This window comes from Bradysia coprophila, unplaced genomic scaffold (assembly GCF_014529535.1).
Source record: "Bradysia coprophila strain Holo2 unplaced genomic scaffold, BU_Bcop_v1 contig_494, whole genome shotgun sequence".
Lineage (NCBI taxonomy): Eukaryota > Metazoa > Arthropoda > Insecta > Diptera > Sciaridae > Bradysia > Bradysia coprophila.
The window spans coordinates 1,238,691-1,265,125 of NW_023503746.1; the positions used below are offsets into that span (position 1 = coordinate 1,238,691).

Consider the following 26,435-nt stretch of genomic DNA (forward strand, 5'->3'; position numbering starts at 1 on the left):
AAGTGAATATTGTGGCCTACCAAAGTAAAAACCATTGACTTGCCCACCTTATACAGCCCGGATAAACATCTTCCAGTGATTGATCCACATCAATGAGTTCTGCCTGGGGCTCAAAATATACTCGACACATTTCTTCGCCCAGTGAATTAGTTATGTAGGTATGGCGGGTTCCGTTGAATTCCACCCAAATTTGTAGAAAATTTCGGTTTCTGATAAAAGTAACAGGAAACGGGCCGCCGGTAAAATTTGATAATTTTTCCATGCATTCATCCACTTCGGCAATATAATTCAGTTCAACATCTGGAACGGGAAATTTATCATTGTCGATTTACAAAATAGAAAGCCACTTTGCGCTGTGTAATAATCACACCTTGAGCCGGAAGCGATACAACAAAATTATCTTTTCGTTTGATGTATGTCATGGCGTTGTTCGATTTGTCAATGGTGTAAACGTGATCGTAATGAAGAGCATTCACTGACACATTCACGTGGTTCTCATTTTCAACAACTTTTAACGGACATCGAAATGCCTTCGGTCTTTCGACGTTAATATTTTTGTGGACACTGACAGAAAAAAGAGTAAATGCTTTTATTGCTTGCAACTTGCTTCGGTAACTGTTAGTTGAGACAAGTGAAGTTACATACCTCGCCTTCAGCTCGGATATGTAAACTCTACACTTGTCTCAACTAACAGTTAACGAAGCTTGTTGCTCAACAACACACTTGTGCGGTTGCTCTTATCTCAAAATTTTTCCCTCATATAATGAATCATTTTCACAGCATGCACTGTAATCTACTATAACTGGTGAAACGTTGCATCCTACAGACTATTATGATTAGAGCGTTACCTCTGGACGCCAGAACATCAGTGTTAATTATAACTTGTCTTGCAGGATTTGTCATTGCATTTTTCCACATATTATGGTCACACATCTCGCAAGGGAAGTTAAAATAAGTTGCCTGAATTACAATGTCCTTCTCGCTCGTCATAACAGTCTATAAAAGTGTTGTTGACGAAGAGATATTTCGACTCAGATAAACGTAACTGGCATTAAGGTAAATGTCAAAATGAGATGAGGAACACATAAATTACTATTTCGAAAATTCGAACTTTTACTTTCTAATTAGACATTGTCCTCAGATACAGTTAAATTTACATGGTCTCGCTCTCCGCTAAGAACCGCAATGCAACACATAAAAAACTTAGTACAAACAAGATGCACAATTTTGAGAGAGTAAACAAAATCGTGCATCTCTTTTGCCCTAAGTCTTTCATGAGTTGTAAGGTGTAGCAAATACCACCTCCTTTGGTTGCTAGCAGAACAGTCTATAAAAATTTTTGTTTTACCGATTGTTATTCGAATAATCTGTAAGTGTAAGGTTGGGTTCATCCGCCAACTGCATTTCTACGTAGCGAACATATCCCCAATCTTCCGTTACGTAAAGGTCATGCTTTCCTTGATATTTGACCGAAATTGCCAGATAATTCTCTGTTTTCCCACTGTTTTCCTTCGTTTTCATCGTCACTTCCAAAGGAATATGGAAATCCGTCGCGTATTTCTTTTTCAGACAGTTATCGAACGTTTCGTCAAATGCTGAAAAGGTATGATTTTAAGAACACATGCAGTGAACAATGTGCATAGGATCGGTTCACATTCCACTTTATATTTAATTGAGGAGTGATAATCGCGATTTCTTCGGACTGTTTGTGATTGATCATATGAATCGTTACGGAACATAATTCGTTTCACGTATAACGAAAAGATACGCACGAAAACAGATATTGTGGGTTTCACATTGGTTCGGTTCCTTTTTTCATCTTTGCTTTGCTATAAACCTAACAAGATGAACTTCAACATTTCTGCACGAATCCAACGTGGCCTTGTTCTTTAGTATACTTGAGCTCTAAATTTCATCGTAAAGAGCGAGGTACTTTAGCTTGAGCATAGCTTAAATTATAGATTAAAATGTTTCTACGGGAGAGAATTAGGCTACATATACTCAAGTCACGCGACTCACTTTCATTCAATTTTAATTGGTTTCCAAAACCAATACAATCTTCTGAAGTATTCGCATTATCAGTCCTCATATCAATCTAAAATTTTGTTCAAATTACAATGATTAAACGGTCCGACGTATTGATACAACAAAGTCTTTCCACTGCTTCTATCGACATTATACTCGAATGTGTTATGGCGGTGGGCATACACAAAAATGGATACGTCAGTTTCGTTCTTAATTACTTCGTAGCCACAACTGAATGATGGATGGTATTCATAGGTGCACGGTCCAAGAGGATGTTGTCTTTGAATTGAACATACGGAAAATTCGTAAAAATTGAGTTAAGCAACGATATGTTGATGACCTACGCATCGCATCTTAAGTGCTCCTCAAAGGATCGGATCGGATTCATGTCTCTTCGGATGTCTATATAGTATGCTTTACCTTTCCTATCAAGTTCGTAGTAATCGTATTTACCATCGTCATACACTGATATGTCAATGTGCTTGTTTAAGTTCTTTACCACGGATACGTTGAATTTTACGGGTAAATCACTTGGTATTGCATAGCGTAAATTAAGGCACTCATCGAAGTCAGAATCGTACACTTCGCGCTCCAGTGTGTCCAATTCCCCCTTTACTAATAAAATTGATTAAAATTTTGAGTAATGTCTTTCTGAGACTGATATGAGATGTAAACTGATCCGAGATGACCTGTGATGTCAAATTTTAATTGAATGCATACCCGTCTGAAGTATAGCTGCAAAAGAGATTTCAATCAACTTTTGCAACAATACTTCAAAAGACTTCAAAATATCGTACGAGCTTAACAGTGTACAAAAGTGAAACTAAATAGTCATGACTTACTGGTTCGGGCTTTGGTTGACTTAGTCACAATTTAATAGGTCTAATGAAGCTGTTGTATTGACAGCAACATTAACATCGATTAAACTATGAAAACAGTCAATAAAGCTTGAAATCGGACACCACAAGTAAGTTTAAATCTGTTTACAGCGGCTCCAGTCGATCAACTCACTTTCAGCAAGGTTCGTGTACCGTTTAAAGTGTACCTCGTTCGTGAATTTATTGATCAAATATGTGTATGAACCCATGCACGTCGTGGTGTTGCAAAAGCGCGATAATATGTTCAGGGCAACGAAATCACCGTTTGCTGGGCTTACAATTTCCAAGCCACATTTGAAAGTGTGGACACCGCCGGTACATGATGTCATACGTCGTCTTGGGCAATTGAAATTAAATAAAAATCTATTTCGACCAAATCGTGTACTCACTTGTCACATTCCTGCACAGCATCATCCGTTAGTCCGTTTATGGGTGGAGCAGTTAACTCTCGCTTGGCATAGCACACATATCCTTTAGAATTGATCACATAGAAATCGTATTTTCCGTCGTAGTTCACCCAAATTCGGATGTGATTATCGATCCGGGCAATGGAAACATTTGTGGCACTCGAAACTAAGTTCTGTTGATTCGCACAACGCTCGATTTCATGTTCGAATTCATTGCTGACTTCTTTCTTCGATTGAGGTATGTCAATTTCACCTAAAATGGTGTCGGTTTTAAAAGTATTGTCCATCGAATGGCATGTAAAATTGTTACATTGGCTGTAGGTGGTATTCGGATAAAGCTTGAACGATACGTCCAACGATTCTTTATTTATCAGATATGTGTAGCCTTCAGATATTTTGGTATGGTAATCAATTTGGGTGGGACTTTCGACAATCAGTATTGTATAGTCCCAATCATCAATCAAATGGACTAATGGACATTCAAACGCTTCATCGGCATCCTCCCAATCCGATAATTCGTCCAATTCTCTTATCTCAACATCTAAACGTGGCTTAAAAGTACGAACGCTGCCGCTCCGGTTGATTTCATAATAATCAGTTTTGTTTGCGTGTGCAATCAAAATGACCGTTGTCCCAGCTTTTTGTAGCATTTCGAATTTGATCGGTAAGTGTTTCGGTAACTGCAGTTTCTTCTCGAAACATTCTTTTATTGAAACGGTACTCGTTTTGTATATCTCGAATATTTCTTCTAAAAGAGAGAAGAACAAGCAGAATGAAAGCTAAACTCAGTCCATCAATAGGAAAGCTTTTACCGCCGGTAGATTCTAATCGAGAATAAAGGAAACTGACTTTATTCGTAGACGTATTGATGATGTAAGCGTTTGCCCCTCTCCACATGCCAGTTTTAACGTAAAATACAAAATATTCTTCATCTTCATGCACTGTCGTCCAAATATCATAAGCACAGCGAAAAGTACCATAGTCTTCATGTGTCGACAATGGTCGACTAATTTGTTTCAATAGAAAAGGTGTTTGGTATATTATATCAAGACTGAATGGAATTGTAGAAGTCTCGGACTCCTATCTAATACGTAAAATGAAAGGCCACTGTTCGACTTACTAATTACAATTTATTGAGCTCGTTTAAATGATGCTGACGCTATGGTGGTCGAGTGAATAAAGATCTTCGTCGTAACTCATACGCTCTAGTTATATTACGGTCGGTTAACCGAATATAACGAGAGAGTTCGTACTAAGAGAATGCGATGTTATTTGACATTTCGACACTTGTTACGTAGGGGTAGTGACTCAGTTCACGACCACTACATTATTCCCCTTTTCAACAAAAAAAAAAACAAGAAAAACAAAAAAAAATTACAAACTACGAAAGGACATCCCGTCTGAACGTGTACTTAGTTTATAGCTATCAGCACAAGCCCACAACGACCAAAACTATCGAAAACTAACCGACTTCTTCTTAAGGACTTTATTATCCGATGCCACCGACAGAATCCCAAACGCTGGCTTTAAACGATCTATCGACACCGTATCGTTCTTCCCGTTAACGTGCAAAACGTAACCCTTCCTCAAACGTTTAATAACTTTAAATGGTCCGTCGTAACGGGGATGCAGACTAGGCTTTACCCTGTCAATTCTAACGAAAACGTGACTGCACGTACTTAACGCCTTGGGAACGCTCTCTTGAGCTTGTCGGGAAACCGCAGGCTCAACTGGCTTTACAGCACGCATATGTTTTCGCAACCTATCAACAAAATTAGAATGATCGAGCGGATCGGTCAGCGGTGTATCGACGAAAAATTCTCCCGGAATCTTCAAAGTTTGCCCATATACTAACTCAGCTGGTGAGCATCCTAAGCCTTCTTTCACTGTAGCTCTTATTCCCAGCAAGACTAGAGGCAACTCGTCGGTCCAATGAACAGTATTACATCTAGCGATTATCGAATCTTTAAAATTTCTATGAAAACGCTCTACCATGCCATTGGCTTGCGGATGATACGATGTTGTACGGATCCTGTCTGAGCCTAACAACTTACACAATTCGGCAAACAACTGCGACTCGAACTGCTTTCCTCTGTCAGTCGTGATTTCTAATGGCACGCCAAACCGCGAAATATACTGGCTAACTAGGCACCTAGCTGTCGTTTCGGCAGTCTGATCATGTATAGGATAAGCTTCTGGCCAGCGAGTAAACCTGTCTACGACAGTCAGAACGCTCGTGAAACCGTTAGAACAGGGTAGCGGACCAACAAGGTCAATATGAATGTGCTCAAACCTACTAGAAGGAGCCTTGAATTTTCCTAGCGGCGATTTCACATGTCTCACGACTTTAGCCCGCTGGCAAGGAATACACGACCTGGTCCAGTGGTTTACGTCCTTGTTGACACATGGCCAAAAATACCGTGATGTAACTAATTTTCGCGTTCCCCGAATTCCAGGGTGCGATAGTGAATGAAACTGATCAAAGATAGCTCTCCTAAGCGGTTCTGGTACAAACGGACGATTTTGGCCCGTGCTAACGTCGCACCATAACTTGCCTAGGGAAAGTGGCAAATCAACTTCTTTTAAGCAATATTTAGACTTATCGTCTTGCTTTTCTAATAACTCTTGGATCTCGTCGTCGCCTTTCTGAAGCTCGATTAGTGCTTTCAATTCTAAACTGGTTTTCAACGAAGCTACTTCCGGTTCATCGATCCGTGACAAAAAATCAGCGACAACATTGTTCTTTCCTTTGACGTGTTGAATATTCGTTGTGAACTGAGAAATGAATTCTAAATGGCGACACTGTCGCGGACTGCGTTCAGCCGTCGATGTCATAGCCGTGGTCAGTGGCTTATGATCGGTGTAAACGATAAACTCTCTCCCTTCTAAAAAATAGCGGAAGTGCTTAACCGATAAATATATCGCCAAAAGCTCACGGTCTAGAGTACTATATTTCACTTCCGCCGAACTAAGCTTTTTTGAGAAAAAACCTAACGGTTGCCAGATACCTTTGTGATACTGCTGCAAGACTGACCCTACAGCTTTACCCGAAGCGTCTGTGAACAAACTGATAATTAACCCTTTCTTCTTCGGGTGCACTAGCATCGTCGCATTGGCTAAAGCTTCTTTGGCTTGATTAAACGCGTCATTACAACTATCAGGCCAATGGAACTCTAATTTCCGATTCCGATTCTTTTTCTTCATTCCTTCCATTTCTGCTATATGAGAATGCAGTGGAATCAAAATTTCAGCCAATTTTGGCACAAATCTGAAGTAATAATTAATCATTCCAACGAAACGTTGGGCTTTCTTAAGAGAATCGGGCGCCGGGAAACTAGTAATCGCTTCCACTCTTTCTGCCGAAGGCAAAATGCCATTTTCGTCAACATAATGACCAAGAAATTCGAGTGCTTTCACACCAAGTACACATTTGGAAGGCTTAATACACAAGCCGTATTCGGCCAAACGTTCGAAAAGTGTGTCCAAATGAGCTTTATGCTCTTCGGGCGATTTACTGAAAATCAAAATGTCGTCAATATAAACGAACACAAAGTCTAGTCCTTTGCAAACTTCATTCATAAATCTCTGGAAAGTCTGGGCTGCGTTACGCAGTCCAAATGGCATCCTAGGGAATTCAAACAATCCGAAAGGAGTGATTATGGCAGTCTTATGCACATCCTCTGGTGCCACTGGAATATTGTGAAAAGATCTCACTAAATCAATTTTGGAAAAAATCTTACTCCCTGCCACTTTAGCATTGAAATCTTGAATGTGTGGCAGAGGATACCTGTCCGGAATCGTTATAGCATTTAACCTTCGATAGTCACCACATGGACGGAAGTCCGGACTTCGAGGTTTAGGCGGCATAGTTAATGCCGAAGCTGCTTGTGACGACGAAGGTCGACAAATTCCAACTTCATTCATATAGTTGAATTCGACTTGAGCCACTTTAAACTTATCGGGGCTTAGCCTGCGTGCCTTGGAATACGGCAACGGACCTTTCGTGTGTATATGGTGGACAACATTGTGCTTGACTGGCAGATTGAAATTAGGCGGAGCAACTAATGACGGATACTTCTTGAGAATTTCGCCGAATTCTGTGGCAATTGAATACAACCTAGGAGTTGGCTCATAGCAATTATCAGCCCTCATCGCGTTTATTACCAAAGAGGTTGCTGGATCGACCAATTTCTTGTTCCTCAAGTCCGGTAGAAGACCGTGCTTAGCTAGAAAATCTGCTCCTATTATCGGTTTGTTCACATCAGCTAGGATAAACTCGTGAGGATAATTCCTCCTTAAACCTAACTCAACTTCAACTACTTTGCTTCCGTACGTATTAATCACCGAACCGTTCGCAGCCGTTAGCTGAAAATCTTTGTTTAATTTGAAAAACTTAACAAAACTTTTCGGAATGACACTTACGTCAGCTCCGGTATCAATTAAAAACAGCAATTTATTCTTATTATCCCTAACAAAAAGGCGGCAAGATTTAAACAACATCCCACTGGTAGCCGCGTCTACAGCAGGACTCTTTAGTTTGGGTTACTCGCTCGGTCTCTTGAAACACTCGTGTCTTGGGATTTATCCACGAATGCGCAAGGCTTAGTACACTTCGTTGCTCTCTTTCCGAACTTAAAATGATCAAAGCAGAATCTACCATTTGGGTTGAACCGTGAACTTCGTGAACGATTTCTGCGATAATTGCTGTTTGAACGAGTGTGATTGTTCGAGCTTTCATTAGAGCAATTTCGAGAACGACTTCTGTTCCTATTGCGAGACCTATCAAACGAAATCTTTTCGATCATCATTTTTAGAGAATTAATTTCGCTTTTTAGCTCATCATAGATTGAAGATGGACCGGCCGGATGATTACTCACAGCAGAGATGTTAGCTGTTTTTATTGCTTCCCACACTTGGTCAGCCAATTTCATCAAGTTACCAATCTCATCGTCCTTTTGAGGAATAAGAGCTACACTGATCGCCTGAGGAAGTCTACCCATCCACAGCTTTTTCAACAACTCATCACCAACCGTACCGCAGTTGCCTGCTAAACGCTTAAGGGTCCTAAAAAACTCAGACGGCTTTTTATCGCCGATCTCTTCATCGGATGTTAACTTCCTTATCCGGCTTTCCAAACTCAATGAATGACGACCAATAAGCTCGTCTTTCAAATTCTTATACAAATCGCTCGCTGGGGGATTCTCTAAAATATCCGATACCGATTCGGCTATGTCTTGAGGCAACGTAGCTACGACGTAATTGTACTTACTAACATCAGATGTGATTTTACCTAACGAGAATTGTGCTTCTGCCTGTATAAACCAAGTACGCGGATTACTTGCCCAAAACGTTGGCAATTTCACTATAAGAGCGTTAATGTCGGTTGGAGTTTTTAACCCTTGATCAGGCTGTGGTTCTGGACCATTTTCACCTTGTAACTCCTTTTCGTCAACCATATTTAATAATTACACCGCGAAGTGTCGAAAAATTAATCGAAAAAATAAATCGCACTCACCCAGTCCGTTCAACAAGACTAATGATCAACTCAAACATGAAAAACTCGACTGGAAACTTTCAGTCGTTTCGGAATATTCTCAAATTAAAATTCCAAGAAAAATCAATTAAATGATCTCGAAAATGAAAGCAAAATGTTCTACGTTAAATGATGATCAAACAAAAGCTAAATTCCGAAACGCTGCCTAACCTTGAGCTAGTTTAGAAATTGATGGGTTTCGTTATATAATGCAAATGAAATGAGAACAATCTGATGAAATGATTTTATCAGTTGATTGTCTTGGGTACGTTGAGTAACTGTTGATTGTTGAATACCAGTGTGGATACCGAACAAAGGAATCGACGCGCCAAAACCAACGGGAATTATGTATTTTCTCGAACAATGTAGATTACGCGCCAAGATCCAGATTTTTCGATCGACAATTCAACGCAAACGATATAATTTCGGTGTGGCAATGAATTTATGACTAAGTCACGTACCTTTTATCCCCACAGGATTTGTACCTGTGGAGATTTCCAACCAACAAAGCCTGGTATTTCCAATGGTCTGCTACCAACGACCTTGACCGTAGAAGTTTTTTGTACCAATGAATTTCGTCCTTCTTGCAGACCAGTTTTACGGACGTGATAATGTTCCGCTAGCACACGCCACAATGCTTAAAATCGACGGCCAGCCAAATACTATGTCTTGTCACATCCACTTTGCTCTGAATGACCTCGACCACGTTGTTTTCTCTCGTGATAGCTCCAAACGATGATTTTATTTCGCGATCAACCAGGATTTAGCTCACGTTAGCTTTAAATCAGAATGGATAATCCTTTCTGCCAAAACTAACGGCCAAATGATGAACGCAGCGTTCGATCAGCCAAAGTTCACGTTTTATTGAAGTTAACGGCCAAATTGCAAATGAAAATGTCTCCGGTCGGCGTCAGCAAAAAATTACTTTTGTTTCACTTTTTCAATATCAATTTCACTCAATGAATTTAATTTAACTTTCTGTGTTCGTCGGGGTCACCAATGTAGAAGTCTCGGACTCCTATCTAATACGTAAAATGAAAGGCCACTGTTCGACTTACTAATTACAATTTATTGAGCTCGTTTAAATGATGCTGACGCTATGGTGGTCGAGTGAATAAAGATCTTCGTCGTAACTCATACGCTCTAGTTATATTACGGTCGGTTAACCGAATATAACGAGAGAGTTCGTACTAAGAGAATGCGATGTTATTTGACATTTCGACACTTGTTACGTAGGGGTAGTGACTCAGTTCACGACCACTACAGAATAATATGGTTCCGATAAATCATTATTACTTATCACATAGCTTATTATCCACTCCCATAGTATCGTTTGGCTTGCGATGGTCACCGATTTTTTGGTAACAAGAATGTCCTTCCCAATTTATTTTATAGAAATCGTAATGATTCTCGCGAAATGCTACTATTTCGATTTGACTGTTACTCCTAGTAATATCAAATGTAATCGGTAAACTTTTCGGTATAAGGTTCTGTTTTTCGAGACATTCATTCAGTTCTGATAGAAATTGATCGGTGTCATCTGATTCTTCGTGTGGAGCCTGCGGGTCTACTGAAATCGATAACGGTACACGATAAAAATATGAATTCAAGTGATGAGAATATGGTGAAGCATACAATATACTGAGGTATATTCAGTAATCTCTCCGGTTTCTTTGTGAATTGCGTAAACGTATTTAGTATATCCAGTAATGTATATTACGCTGAAACTTTTGTCATCAAAAATCTCAAAGCTACAGCTCCAATGATTCGCATCATAGGTGAAGACGTCGTCGATAAGTGAGTACCTGTTGTGTGAGTAATTTACTGGTTAAAACTTTTTCTCTGTATTTTAAACGTTGAAAAGCTATCGTTGGTAAATATCTGAGGGGGTAACAAAAGCATCAAAACAGATTTTTTAACGGTTAATTGTCAACCCCTCCCCTATCTTAAGTTTGTATGGAACGTCAAAATACAGTGACCATTTTGTTTGCGTACGAAATCAAAATGACCGTTGTCCCAGCTTTCTGGAGCATTTCGAATTCAATCGGTAAGTGATCCGGTAACTGTAGTTTCTTATCAAAACATTCTTTCATTCTTTAGATCCGTACGAAGTACTGGGGTCTTATAGGTTTACGCATACGTTTGTAACACGTCGAATTGGACTCCCTAAGTAAGGGGAAACCTATTGTGGTTGTCTAGAGATGCCAAATCAGTGAAAAAAAAATGTCCGTCTGTCCGTCTGTCTGCACGATAACTTGAGTAAAACGCATCCGATTTTGAAAATTCTTTTTTTTCCGTTTGAAGATGAGTGATTTTGGATCGACCCCTCCTGAGCTGTGGCCCAATAAGTGCTTTACGGTTTTTCGAAGATATCTCCGGACATTTAAACGTTACACTTGTAAGTGATACGTCAAATAAAAGGTGTTTATACCAATCGACAAAAAAAAAGGTTATGGAAATCGGATGACCGACTCGTGAGTTAGACCCCTTGGTGTGAAACAGGCACAGGGCGGCAAGCAGTTTTTGCTTGTAGGTCGGCCACATTTGAACATATTTCGTCTGTTTTAGCTTTATTAGATAGGTATTGACCGTACTAATCAGGGAAAAAAAAGTTTTTGAAATTATGTTCTCCGGAGCGTGAGCTAGGTCTCTTGGAGTGAGCTCTTATCTGGCTACTCGGCCGTACAGTGAACGTGGAGTATTTTGTCAATATCTCGAGTAAATTTTGACCGAATTTCATGATTTTTTTTTGTTTGAAAGATATTAACGAATGTAAAGCGTCGGTAAAATTTCCGTTCTCCTAACAAAATGGCTGCCGGTGGCCATATTGGATTTTAATAAAAGTGATATATCTTGGGAAAAATGGTACTTAGAGAGTTTCTGTTAACATGGAAATAATTTGTTATGGGTGTGGGGTGTTTCAGGGATTCCATATATGGACATCTATATATACCTATATACAGCTATATTGAGCTATATACTGGCATATAGAGCTATATAATAGCATATTCATCTGTGAAATGTTTATTTATAGGAAAATATAGGTAAATATAGCGGTATATAGCTGTTAAAATAGGAGTTTATGAAAGTTGACTTCGTACGGGGCTGTCTATATTGCCCGGCAATTGATTTGTATATGATAACAAGGCAAAGAGTGGATAATGTAAATGATTTTAAAGGGCGAATAGCTTTTCAGTAGAGGAGAGTATGAAGTAAGAGAAATAAAGAGTTTCACATTATAGGCTTTTGGTACGAATAGGTGTTTCGTACGGGTCGGCGTTAGCTATGTTTTATTTGTATATCTCGAATATCTCTTCTAAATGAGAGAAATAAAGCTGAAGCTACATACTCTCTCCATCAAAGGGAAAGCTTTTACCATAAGCTCAAAAAATTTAGAAAAAATCAAAAGAAAATAGTTTCTACCACCTTTGAACTTTCTAAGACTTATATTTTTTTCAATATCTAGTTATAGATTACAATTGGCTTGTTCGTTGGACACATTGCAATGGCAAATATATGTCCAAAGTATTTAAATTGTGCTAAGTGAAGGCGTTTTTCAGCAACCAATCTGCGTAGCCTTCGAATAGATTAAGATTGGCTCGTTCGGTATGTGTTTTGTGTGTAGATGGAAGCACGGGGTTTCGGTGGGTTTTGAAATTCAGTCTCTCTATGTCAAGGTCTTTAATTTTTGCTAGGTCCTTTTTCATCAAGCGATCAGGGTTACCTCTCTTGAAATTGTCGAAAGACAAAACAGAAATCAAAATCCACCAGAAACCGGTGGCGATCTACTTACTTGTCAACGGACAATACATAAACAAATTCCGTAATCTATTACTTTAATTTGTGAACAACGTGTAAATTGGTTTGTTCTAATTAGAGCCTGAAGGCTATATAAAATATCAAATTTCATCCATAGAGACATATCCTCATCAATATTTATATGAAAACCAGTTGCGATCCACTTGTCAACGAACAAATTCCTTAATCTGGCAGAACTTTAACATGAACACAAAGCACTTCAAGCATGAGTGGTACACTGAATAGGCTACTGAAACTTGACAGTGTGTCACATAACTGTAAAACACTGTAGAAAAAACAATTTCATACAAAATAGTATTATATTTGGCATCCATCGACTATGATGACTTTTGCTTGAAGTGCGTTGATAAACGGGAAAAGTAACATCGAAAATATGTAAAAAATTAATTGTCCCAAGGTTTAGTGGTTTAGAATCATGTCCGGAGCGATAGCGGAGGACTTGACGCAGTCTAACTTCCAAAAAAAGAACGAAGAAAATTTTTTGAAACGCGGCAACTATATATAGGCGAGAATTTAAGTTTCTTTCCTTTGGCCTGTATCACCACAAATCCTATTCTATCTTATTCGCGCTTCAAATACGAGCAAAACGAGCTATCACTCGACTATGTAACTTTAAAATTGCCGGAGATACATCGTTTTGAAGCTGGTCATTTTGATAGAAAATGCACCAAATTAACGTTTTCCAAACAATCAAAATCTTTCAACTTACTCTGTATCTGTCTATCTGTCTATCTGTCTATCTATCGACGGTCGATCTCGGAAACTAGTCAGCCAATCTCCATGAAATTTTGCAGGAACCTCAGGGTGGGCATAAAAATGAAAATGTGATACGCCACTACCCCAGGAAAAACCAGAATTTTGTTTTATTGGCCTCGAAGTGGTTTCTGAGTGTGGTTTTCGAGGGTCGGGAACGCGTTTTCAGCTGTAGCTCAGCTGTATTGAAACCTGCAGGGGCGTGTGACCCATCAAATGAAAGGTATTCGCCACACGAATCGAACAAAAAAATAATTAGAAAAATTGGTGCAGATTTGGTTGAGCTAGAGTGGTCAGAGTGACCAAATTTTGAGCTACTCGAGCGTAGGATGAAAGGACTAATATTTTTTGGCTTATGAGAGATAGAGATTTACTTTCTTCGGCAAAGTCTCAGAGTTTTACGAGTAGAACACATTGGCATATGTGAAAAATGTCGAAAGTTGGAAATGGGTGGGTCAATTATGTTTTTAGAGGTATTTCTTGAATGGTGGCAGATAGAGAGTTACTTTCTTCGGCAAAGTCTCAGAGTTTTACGAGTAGAAAAGAAGGGCATTTGCGAAAAATGTCGAAAGTTGGAAATGGGTGGGTCAATTGGGGTTTTGGAGATATTTCTTGAATGATGGCAGATAGAGAATTACTTTCTTCGTCAAATTTTCGAATTTCGTCAAATTTTCGATTTTCGTTAAATTTCGTCAAATTTTCGAATTTCGTCAAATTTTTTTATTTTCGTCAAATTTTCGATTTTCGTCAAATTTTCAAATTTCGTCAAATTTTCAAATTTCGTCAAATTTTCAAATTTCGTCAAATTTTCAAATTTCGTCAAATTTTCGAATTTCGTCAAATTTCGTCAAATTTTCGATTTTCTTCAAATTTTCAAATTTCGTCAGATTTTCGTCAAATTTTCGATTTTCGTCAAATTTTCGATTTTCGTCAAATTTTCGATTTTCGTCAAATTTTCGATTTTCGTCAAATTTTCGAATTTCGTCAAATTTCCAAATTTCGTCAAATTTTCAAATTTCGTCAAATTTTCGAATTTCGTCAAATTTTCGAATTTCGTCAAATTTTCGAATTTCGTCAAATTTCGTCAAATTTTCGAATTTCGTCGAATTTCGTCAAATTTTCGAATTTCGTCAAATTTTCGAATTTCGTCAAATTTTCGATTTTCGTCAAATTTTCGAATTTCGTCAAATTTCGTCAAATTTTCGATTTTCTTCAAATTTTCAAATTTCGTCAAATTTTCAAATTTCGTCAAATTTTCAAATTTCGTCAAATTTTCAAATTTCGTCAAATTTTCAAATTTCGTCAAATTTTCGAATTTTGTCAAATTTTCAAATTTCGTCAAATTTTCGAATTTCGTCAAATTTTCAGGGAATAGTCAACATAGCGGTCACTACACAGCTTACATTACAATTCGGAATCAATGACGCCTTCTCAATAATACAAACTTAACGACAAAACGTTGGCCACGTTTGGCTAAAAATGTATATGTTCTCTTCTATGAAAGCGTTTCTACACGTTAAGTTATATAGAATTTAGGTTTTCATATTATTTGCATTTGTAATGTGTGCAACATTTACAACGATTTTAATAAAAATTTGGAATACGACTTCAAATGTTACTCTTACAATGTTCATAAACATATTTCAAGGTTTCATATGAAGTAATGAATAAATTTATAGATGAAACGATATTTATTGATATCTTTTATTTTTGCATAATTAGTCTAAACATTTTTATGCTCAAAATAGCGGCAGAATAAAATCATTTGCATACATAGTCCATAACTTAAAAAATTAACAGTGTCACATCTTCACAAGAAGACGTAATATTGCACCAACTTTTTTACTTCAAAGTAAAATATGGTTTCATTGAGCGGCGTCTTACAACTAATATTGGTATCCTATGGATATAGATCGTAAGTGCGCTAGGTTAGAATGGTCCGGAGCACTGAGTATGAGTATACTAGATGCGGCACTGCACATTACGCATTTTATGCAAAGATTACTGTGTAGAGGTAGACTTTACTATTGCGAATTTTGACAACATGCACATACTTGAAACATTTCAAATCAAAGATGTGCAAAATTAGCGTAACAAAAAGACTTTTCAAATTTTTGCATATCCTAAAGTGTATAAAAAGAGACAAAATGTGGAGCCTTGATTATCAACACTATTTTTGTTCACAATTATGGACCATTTCATCATTGGTACGTATTAGCGTGTTACTAAAACAACTTTATGCAACTCATCCCTTACCAGTCGGCGCACCGCCGCCGACTATTTTAAAACCGGCACACACCTCTAACTTTCGTCAACTTCCGACTTAACTTCTAAAACGACTGATATCCCGGCAAAAACTCTTTCAGAGCAAAGTTGGACGCAGTCTACAGTCTATATGTGTGATAACTTCTAAAACAAGTGATATCGCTAGAGGTGACGCTGTCAGCGTCGTTACGCAAAATTGAATTTCACAGCCAATTAATTGAAATTAGCTGATCTAGTTTTCCAAACCATTCGCCAATTTTTTTTTCAGAAAAAATTTTTACCAACAGAATTTTGACTGAAAAATTTTCAACAAAAAATTCTGCGTCGCAAAGTGGCAGATGCTCACGGACAAACCTACGAGTCAAAATTCTGTTGGTAAAAATTTTTTCTGAAAAAAAAAATTGGCGAATGGTTTGGAAAACTAGATCAGCTAATTTCAATAAATTGGCTGTGAAATTCAATTTTGCGTAACGACGCTGACAGCGTCACCTATAGCGATATCACTTGTTTTAGAAGTTATCACACATATAGACTGTAGACTGCGTCCAACTTTGCTCTGAAAGAGTTTTTGCCGGGATACACATTTCCTTAATAAAGTTGTTTAGTCGGTCGTCACTCCGTTTGATTCAAAAAAGAGTATAGTACACTGAGACATGGTGTGGGACGTCTGTATTTCGAGCCGAAGACGAAGACTACATCGCACATGACAAAACAAAAAAAAAATCACAGACAGTACGGTATTTTGTTTGTTTGCGGCCAGCAAATGTGAAAAACGGGACCTAGACAGTAGACCATTGTTAGGCTAAGATTCTCATACTTTTCTTACCCATGACAAATTTTGTTCTCATCATCTGTGTTGCTGGGTATTAGCTTCACGTTCAGTCCTATAGCTTTAGTACAGGAGCAATGCTCCCAAGGAACTTTGAAATAATTGAATTTATCGTCCTTGCAAACCGTCAATTCAAGGTGATTCTTTTCAATTTTTATATCCAAATTGGTTGAAATATTTCTCGGAATAAGTTCGATATTTTTCACGCATTCCGAGGATCGAGGTGGTGATGGTTCTGATTCTTCTGTTGGAATAGTGATGGTATCGCTTTGAGTTGCTGTTATAGTCATATACGCAGTAAGTAGAATCCACTGAAACAATTTTCTCAATTGAAACATTTTTTCTTTCATCTTCCTTTCTAGATGACACTCTCACTCACAATCACATTCATTTTGTTGCATTGATGTGCTTCCCGCAAGCTTAAGTTTTAGACTGACCCTTAACATTCAAATCGAAACGACATGACAAAATTAACACTCATCGCTAACCGGTCAATTTTGATATGATAATACACAGAGCGACGGGTTCACAACAAGAGTTGTGCGAGTAAGCTGAAATTAACAGACCCGACCAAACATGACCCGATGCAAACCAGTAATACTCTCTCTAGGATACAAACCTCGTTTTGACGTTATCAAAATACCACCTTCTTTCATTGTTTCTAGAATGTGTTATTTCTAATTTTACACTGTAATTTTACATGTAAAATACAAGCTATGTTGCATTTTTACCACTTTAAATTCGATTTTTTTTTTCATTCAATCGAAAACACTGATCTGAGAGGTAATGGGAATGTTTTACATTTTTAAATTTCATATTTCGTTTACGAGGACAGGTTTTTGAATAATTCTAGCCTCGCACACCTCTATTCCGTTTCAAGTTTTTTTAACTGATTTTTTTTTACAAAAAAAGAAGGTCAAAATGTTTTGTTCTCTTCTTTTGTGTCCCAATGTCAACATCTTTTAGCGGACACTTTTCTGATACTGAAATTGAAAAACAATCATTATATCCTATGCATTTATGGTTTTATGTAGCTTAATCAGTTGAAAAGAAACGTCTGTTTTATTATAATCGCTAAATTGTGTTAATTGGAAGCAGTTGCTTTATAGTTGGAAACGAATGAAATGTCGATCGTCAATTAATAGTCATTTGTGTACCTGTTTTGGACGATTGATTTTAGGCAATTTCGCGGATTGTAGGCCGAACGAAGTGAGGCTTACAAGCGAAAGTGCCTTAAATCAACCGTCCCAAACAGGTGCACATGTGAGTTTTCATGCAGAGGGCCGGAAACCCGAGAAAATTCGAAAAATTGCCCTCATTTTCGGCCCCGAAGCATGAAAAAGCATTGATAGTTGAGTTTGTTTATAATGAAATCGCTATTTCCTTCGCTCCATACAAATTTTGGCATTAGATCATACCTATAAGTACTTTCGTTGACAATTTTAACTTAGCATCAGTAGCCACATAGCACACCATCGTTGACAAATAATTGTGAAGAGTGAAAATGTCGAAAAAATGTACTGAAAGAATTTAAACGAAAGAAAACCGAATCATCTGCCACTTATGAGGCAAATTTCCTTTTTGTAAAATTTTCTTTCACAAATTTTTTGGGTCAATTTTTTGTTGATAAATCTTTTGCGTACGGCGCACAACGCGTCACCCTAAGCGATATCATTTTTGACTGATCTGTAGTTAGAGATCATCTTCACAATAGGTTTGTTCCAAATAACTGTAAACGCGAACTTTGACAACCCGAACCACGACGATTTCATCCACGGACGACATATCCTTTGCAAAAATTTTGAGGCGCCGTATACTTATAGTGACAGCTTTCAAAAAATTTTACGTATTGAAGCTGCTTCGCGCTAATTTCGGCAGCTCATTTTTCATGAGAAATTGTTTAGGTTATGTTGTCTATGGATGAAATTTGACAATTCGTATGGCCTTGGAACAGACCTATATTTTCCTTACAAAACCTTGATTTTTCTCGTATAGATAGGAGTCATGATTTCTTGGTGTGAATAAAAACACACAGCACATGCAATGCATACATATTTGGAATTTGAAGGCTTTTTAACGTTGGAAAAATGAATATTCGTGCTAGAAGCAGTGCTATGATTTTGTTCAAAAACCGACAAAGTAGTGGCACTTTAGTAGTCTAAAATTCGCATATAAATTCAGTTGTTTTATGTTGTTATAGGCCACTGCGTTACGGACGTCCCATACAAAATAAGAGGCCAAATGACCGTTAAAAAAACCTCTTATTGTGCCTGTTATTGGTGTGCGTTGCCTTTATACAAACAACTACCCCGAAATGACTCAAAAAAATCTCTCCATTAAGAGGGCAGACTAGGTGTGAAGTAGGCTATATATTGAAAAATTGGTTTTAAAATTAATGTAGACCATTTAATGAAAATCTGTTCCAGCAATTAGATGAGCAATATGTTTATCTATCTCTAAAAACTGAAAAACGATTTACAATAAGCAACAGTTGGAAGAAAACCGATTTCCAAAATATGAACGTCGCTTAAAGTTAGGCTATGCAATATTTTTTTGGAAATCGGTTTTCTTCCAACTGTTGCTTATTGTAAATCGTTTTTCATTTTTTAGAGATAGATAAACATATTGCTCATCTAATTGCTGGAACAGATTTTCATTAAATGGTCTACATTAATTTTAAAACCAATTTTTCAATATATAGCCTACTTCACACCTAGTCTGCCCTCTTAACGAACCTAGCCTCAGGAATTTCAATCCTCGTCGATAAATGTTTTTTTTTTTTTTGGAAAACCGTTCAGAATTACTCGAGTTCTCTTGTCTTCAAGCGTCGAAACGAGAATTCTTTTGGGAATATCACAGAAATCACCCGTCCATTTTAGCCCATCTTTGAACTTATCCTCATGAATTTCATTCATTGTAAGCTGTACTTTTAGAACACAAAGTAAAGCCACAAACATTTCATTGAAATTTTTAATTAGTACTTTGACACTAAAACGTAGACAACTTAGACTGAGATGCAAAAATATTTAAATTTTATTTAAAAGGAATTCTAGGCAACGAGGCAACTCCTACAGAAACTAAGTACAAATAAATAATAAAGGCACAGCAGCTTAGTCTAACATTCATACAACTTGACACAGTTCAGGTTATCCGATTAAAGATTTGATTACGTTTCTCTCTATCTTGGGGTATACTGATACGGCCCCGTAATTGTATGTAAACCATTCTTTTGCGGTTCCACCAGGATATATGATAATCTCCTTAGTGACTCGCTTTTCATCCTCTGTTAAGACGATTGTAGGACACGCGAATGTAGATGCAGGATCACCGCGGCTACACAGTGTGGTAAAGATGCATTAAAAAGATTATTTTAGCCTACTAAAGTAAAATCACTAAAAATTAACTCGGAATCGCTCAATAGAATAGAATAATACTTTAATGCCAAGTCAATTTCGACATCCAATTGATGTCATCATCAGTGGTTGAAAAAACAATAATTTTATGATAAACAACACAAGTTACGATCTAACAACAACATCACTATATCCAACGCACTCCAAGCAAAAGTGCTATTAATGACAGCTGCTAAATAGAGTACTATTTTGTATGAAAAAATTGCCCGAATTTCTTTACAGTGCCAAAATTTGTTCGATGCACTGTCCAGTTTCAGTACCATATTTAGAGGCCCACTCATGCTTGAAGAGTGTTGCTGTGCCTCAATATTTGTCTCTATTATCATAACTAGGTTTGGGTGGATCAGGTCCCTTGACTGACAATTTTTTCAATGTAATTTTGATCAGCTTATTTTTCATTCTTAAACTTCCTAAGCATCTTAAATCACTATCACCGATACAACAATTTAGTTTTTGATATGCTATAAACTAACTTCAATCTGTGATGAGTTTTCAAAGAGTAAACGTCTCTGCGAAATCAAGGACATTCAGTCGGTGATTGGCTGTCAAAGAGTAAACATCTCTTCCAAAAACAAAGCAATACTTCAGTCGATGATTGGCTGTCAAAGAGTAAACATCTCTGCCAACACAATGGTATACTTTAGGCGATGATTGGCTGTCAAAGACTAAACATCTCTACCAAAAACAATGGTACACTTCAGTCGATGATTGGCTGTTAAAGAGTAAACATCTCGGCCTAAACAATGGTATACTTCAGTCGATGATTGGCTGTCAAAGACTAAACATCTTTGACAAAAACAATGGTACACTTCAGTCGATGATTGGCTGTCAAAGAGTAAACATCTCTGTCAAAACAATGGTATACTTCAGGCGATGATTGGCTGTCAAAGAGTAAACATCTTGGCCTAAACAATGGTACACTTCAGTCGATGATTGGCTGTCAAAGAGTAAACATCTCTGTCAAAACAATGGTATACTTCAGTCGATGATTGGCTGTCAAAAAGTAAACATCTCTGCCAAAACAATGGTATAGATAGATAGATTAGGTTTGTGGGAAATGTTCAACCGAAACGGCTGAACTAGCACCTGGATCTGCGACCCTTTGTACTGTTTTCCCGCGACCTCCGTTTATTGCAAAGAAGTCACGTCAAAATTTTCATACATCATAAGATGACAAGTTCATAATAAGAGAAAGAAAAGATAAACAAACTTAAAAACTAGAATCTTCAAATCTTAAAAAAAAAAACTAAAGTGAAAAATGTAATTTGATAGCAAAAGAGGAAGAGAAAATGGAAAATGGAAAACCAAGAATAAGCTTGCATGGAAAACAGGAAACAATGCGACGGAGTCTTTGGTCCGGATGTAAGGCGAGAGTGCGTCGAGGTGTCTGATCCATCCCCAGACAAAGAAGTCTTTATTCTTGCTTGTTCTTCTTCGGGGTTTTCCTGAGACTGGGACGCTCATCATTCAAAGCGGCACAACTTGCGGACCCTGCCAGCATATGCTCCTCGTTTTCGGTGAGCATGTTGCCTCGAGGGGTGCCATCCACACTTCTCTGAGAAGGTGGTTTGAATTGGCGGTACGAGAGGTCGAAATTGCTCGTAGGCTTGTGCTCTTCATTTTTCGAGTTCGTTTTCTTGGCACGTCGTTTGTGCTCTTCCTTTCTGATTTCAATGGGCCCGAGAATCCAGTTGATTCTGTTCGCTTGGGCGCTAATCTTGTCGAAAGAGAGTTGGTCAATCCTCATGTAGACCATGCTGCAGTTAGACCCCTTCGGCCGGATGTTTTTTATACGCCATGCTTCGGTGTTGAGATCTTTGTTCAGCTGCGCCAGATTGTCTAATATAATGTTCTTCGGTTGTCTCGTGGGAATTTTTGCAGTCACCCGAACGCTTAGGAACTCCGGCTTATAAGTCAGCTTTGCCTCTTGTGATATGACCATCATTCTGCCTGAGACCTCTGGGATGCCGATACTGATGATGCCTTTCACCCGTCTCGCACAAGCATAGTCGGAGCAATAAACATACACTCCACTCCGTCTTGCCCTATCTTACAGGGTTCCTTGAATATCGGGATGAACTTTGCCCTATCGACAAGCGAACTTTCGATTTGGTACTGAAGAAAGCTTCTGATGGCTTGTAGATCATTTTTGGTCGGCGGTCTATCCAGCAGACAAGCTTTCAGATTGAGACTCGGAGAGTCGCGATTCAGCAGGTCCCAATTGGAAAGCTCAGCAGTTTCGCGATCTGCGCCGTCTTGCAATTTAGCTAACTTTTTCGGTTGTTTCGCATTACTATCTGGTGTCGTGCCAACACTGCGATTGCGTTTTGCTGCTACCGGTGTGCTCATTTCATCCGGTACTATCTGCTCGTCCGTCTGTCTGCGGTTGTTTATGTCACCAGAAGCTCTGACCTTCGCAAGCAATCTCAACAGCGACCCGTCCGATTTACCCTTTTTGTTCCTGGCCAAAACCTTTCGATTTCGACCCTGAGTTGTTGCTATCGGTTCGGTTTCAATCAATTCGGGGAGTTTACGAGCCGAACTAATGTTGGGTTTTTGCAATGACTCAGAAAGGGAATTCGCTTTAAGTAATGAACGCTCTGGAATTACCACAGCCGAAGGAATTTTCGGTGTGGCCAGAGGTCCGAAACTTAGTTTCTGTTGCTTTACGCTTTTTGTGTTCTTGTGACCCGACTGTACTTCCGACTTGTGCAGAGTTTTAAGTTCGGATTGTACTTCTCCATCTGACATTACATCTGCATACTCTCCGGCGTCCATCTCGATGAAATCTTCGTGCAGAGATGATACATCACTTACAACGTCCATGGTTTGATGACCTGGAAAGATACAATCGCCAGCGCGGCACTGTACATGACAAATCAGATAACAAAAATTTTCGTAGTGGTCCCTGGATCAACGATGCCGATCGTCGGACTACTCGAAAAGAAGTGCTGCCGAAACCCTTTTCTCTTCAGGTTTAATGCGAAAAGGGTGCCAAGATGCGGACCGTGGTGGAGAATGAGTTACCAAGCAGAAGACCAAGAAACGAAAAACTAAAAGCGAAATGCTAAAAGTTCAAACAAATAGAAAATTCCAAGGTTTAGGAAGAGGATGACACTGAAAGATTTTACATTCCGTGAAAGACTATCCCTTTACAAAGCACAAAATCTACACGGGCTACACGGCATCAAAGATGGTGTGCTTTAACCGTTAGGTCAGCTGCTGTGAAAGGAATTGCTCTTATTGTATGTCAAGGGCGTCGCAAAAATTGAAAATCGCTGGTCCAAACCCCTTGTAAACTGGATGAAATGTAGCATTCAAATACTTAGGAGAATACTATTTGTGCACTTTCCACTCTTTGTACTGGTGAAATTCAGATCCAGTTACAAAATCGTGATGAAAGAAAGAAACACTTTTTCAGCATTGAATTCCGCGTCTCGTAACAATAGCCTTCTGCTGGCTGACCGCGTGCTTTTAAAAATCGAATTTTATAGGAAAACCAGAACAAAAGCAAAAATGTTCTGTGTACAAAACGGTGAAAGCACTTATTTCACTTCAACAACGCTGCATAAAGCCGATATAATCGTAACTCACTTCGAAGATAATTGATTTGACCTCACTGCAAACAGACGCAAAAGAATATATAATTCAGAAATGATTGAAACAATCGGCCGCAGAGCAGAGAGAATCGAAATAGTTGTTCACTCTCCGACGGTCAAACTCGAAGTCGGTGATTGGCTGTCAAAGAATAAACATCTCTGCCAAAAACAAATAGTAAAAACCTCTGTCAAAACAATGGTATACTTCAGTCAATGATTGGCTGTCAAAGAGTAAACATCTCTGCCAAAACAATGGTATACTTCAGTCGATGTTTGGCTGTCAAAGAGTAAACATCGTTGTCAAAACAATGGTATACTTCAGTCGATGATTGGCTGTCAAAGACTAAACATCTTTAACAAAAACAATGGTACACTTCAGTCGATGATTGGCTGTCAAAGAGTAAACATCTCTGTCAAAACAATGGTATACTTCAGTCGATGATTGGCTGTCAGTAAACATCTTGGCCTAAACAATGGTACACTTCAGGCGATGATTGGCTGTCAAAGAGTAAACATCTCTGTCAAAACAATGGTATACTTCAGTCGATGATTGGCTGTCAAATAGTAAACATCTTGGCCTAAACAATGGTACACTTCAGTCGATGATTGGCTGTCAAAAAGTAAACATCTCTGCCAAAACAATGGTATACTTCAGTCGATGATTGGCTGTCAAAGAGTAAACATCTCTGTCAAAACAATGGTATACTTCAGGCGATGATTGGCTGTCAAAAAGTAAACATCTCTGCCAAAACAATGGTATACTTCAGTCGATGATTGGGTGTCAAAGAGTAAATATCTATGTCAAAACAATAGTATACTTCAGTCGATGATTGGCTGTCAAATAGTAAACATCTTGGCCTAAACAATGGTACACTTCAGTCGATGATTGGCTGTCAAAAAGTCAACATCTCTGCCAAAACAATGGTATACTTCAGTCGATGATTGGCTGTCAAAGAGTAAACATCTCTGTCAAAACAATGGTATACTTCAGGCGATGATTGGCTGTCAAAAAGTAAACATCTCTGCCAAAACAATGGTATACTTCAGTCGGTGATTGGCTGTCAAAGAGTAAACATCTTGACCTAAACAATGGTAAACTTCAGTCGATGATTGGCTGTCAAAGAGTAAACATCTCTGTCAAAACAATGGTATACTTCAGTCGATGATTATGTCTGTCAAAGAGGAAACATCTATGTCAAAACAATGGTCTACTTCAGTCGGTGATTGGCTGTCAAAGAGTAAACATCTCTGCTAAAAACAAAGGTATACTTTAGTCGGTGATGAGCTGTCAAAGATTAAACCAATCAATGTACTGCTGTTTTTGTTATCCGGAGAGGCACTAATGTATAATAAGGCCACAGAAGAGAATTGTTTAACTGTGTGGTATGTTTGGTTGTGCTGATATCGTTGATATGCTAGTTGATATTTGATGTGTCCATACTTATATTGCGCTCAAGGTTTTAATGTCGGTCGCTTGAGTGACAGCAAAATCTACTAATGCGGCTAAATAGCACGCTCCACTCCACATGCTATTTAACGGTCCCAAGTCCGTGAAAACGCAGAGGGGTAGAATAGGGTATTAGTTAGTTATGAATAATTTAGCGATTGAAAGGACATCACGTTAGGGAAAGGGAAATTATATTCGAGGGATTATTTTTTCTGAGTTTACCAATTGGAGTACTTTTTCTAAAAAATATTTTACCATTATTTTTTCGGATATTACCGTTATAGGTGCGTTTTATATGCTTACACGTTTGTATGTGGTAGTGTATAACGATCATTTAATTATTTTCAATTGGTAATTCGAATATATGGCCATGGTAGAAGTGATTTTTTTAAAATGGTAAACTTGGCATAAAATAGCGGTGATTGAATATTTATTCAAAAAATTAACTGATATTGATCATTTTCCCAAGAAATGTTGGTCGTGTTATATTTTTTTAATGGTAATTTGAATAAAACTTATTATTGGTAGCAAAAAAACGAAATAACGATCATCATAGTCACAATAAGTGTAAAAAAATAAATAAAATTGGTTAATTAAACACTTATAACGGAAAATTTAGGTTTACTTTAGTGGTAAATCGTTATTGGTAAAAACATATTATTTTCATTGGCAACTTCAAATTGATAAATCGAAATGAAAATAATGTTTATTTAATTAAAAATAACGACGTTTGATCAAGTTTAAAGAAGAAAGTATAAAGGTCATGTCGAAATTGATAATGGTCGTGTCAGAAAAGATAATGGTAATTCAGAAAAAATACTGGTATTCATATTAAAAATAATCTAACAATTAATAAAATCTTAATGTTGTTTTAATATCCAGCTCATTTTGCTTTATCTGACGTATTGGTAATGTAGCCGAAAATCATTTTCTCAAAATGGTAGTTCCAGATTTTTTAATGGTTTCTTTTAGTTAATTTAATGACTTTCCCAAAGTTTATATTTTTCTTCTAGATTTTTCAATCGGTAGGTTAGAAATAATATATGTTGCGTAAGGCAATTGGTATTTTGATCGAAAATTATTGGTAATATTGGTTCGTTTTATCGGTGAAAATAATTTTTATTATTGGTCGTGTATCATTTTTCCGTGTTTCGTATTGGTAAATAATACATGTTAAAGTGGTCATGCCTTCCATGGCCATTGGTAATCCACAAATATAATTGGTATTTCAATATAATTTATCGGTAAATTGAAGATTGGTAAATTCCATTTTAATATAGTGGTATTTTCAGTATTGGTAGTCGTGTTTCAATCAAGCGATATTTTAGGAAAAAATAACGGTGTTAACGATTTGTCCGTAAAAAATAGGGGTATTTCGTTAAAATTATCGGTAAACGGATAAAATATAACGAACAACTCGAATTATAGTGTAAAATATTGGTAAAGTATCACAAATTTCCTTTTTCG

At 37.8% G+C, this 26,435-nt stretch overlaps 1 protein-coding gene across 1 annotated transcript in view; it reads right to left on the bottom strand.

Annotated features, from left to right (window-relative positions):
- Positions 1 to 26,435, bottom strand: part of LOC119082848 — a 67,190-nt gene that overhangs the window by 428 nt on the left and 40,327 nt on the right. The window contains exons 2-12 of the mRNA XM_037192515.1: positions 16,507 to 16,820; positions 10,479 to 10,648; positions 10,140 to 10,413; positions 4,123 to 4,316; positions 3,621 to 4,058; positions 3,293 to 3,563; positions 3,037 to 3,239; positions 2,370 to 2,640; positions 2,117 to 2,304; positions 1,349 to 1,595; positions 48 to 564 (exon numbers count right to left, since the gene is read on the bottom strand). Coding sequence (XP_037048410.1) covers positions 318 to 564; positions 1,349 to 1,595; positions 2,117 to 2,304; positions 2,370 to 2,640; positions 3,037 to 3,239; positions 3,293 to 3,563; positions 3,621 to 4,058; positions 4,123 to 4,316; positions 10,140 to 10,413; positions 10,479 to 10,648; positions 16,507 to 16,820 — 2,817 coding nt within the window. The 3' untranslated portion in view covers positions 48 to 317. The remainder of the gene's footprint in view (positions 1 to 47; positions 565 to 1,348; positions 1,596 to 2,116; positions 2,305 to 2,369; positions 2,641 to 3,036; positions 3,240 to 3,292; positions 3,564 to 3,620; positions 4,059 to 4,122; positions 4,317 to 10,139; positions 10,414 to 10,478; positions 10,649 to 16,506; positions 16,821 to 26,435) is intronic.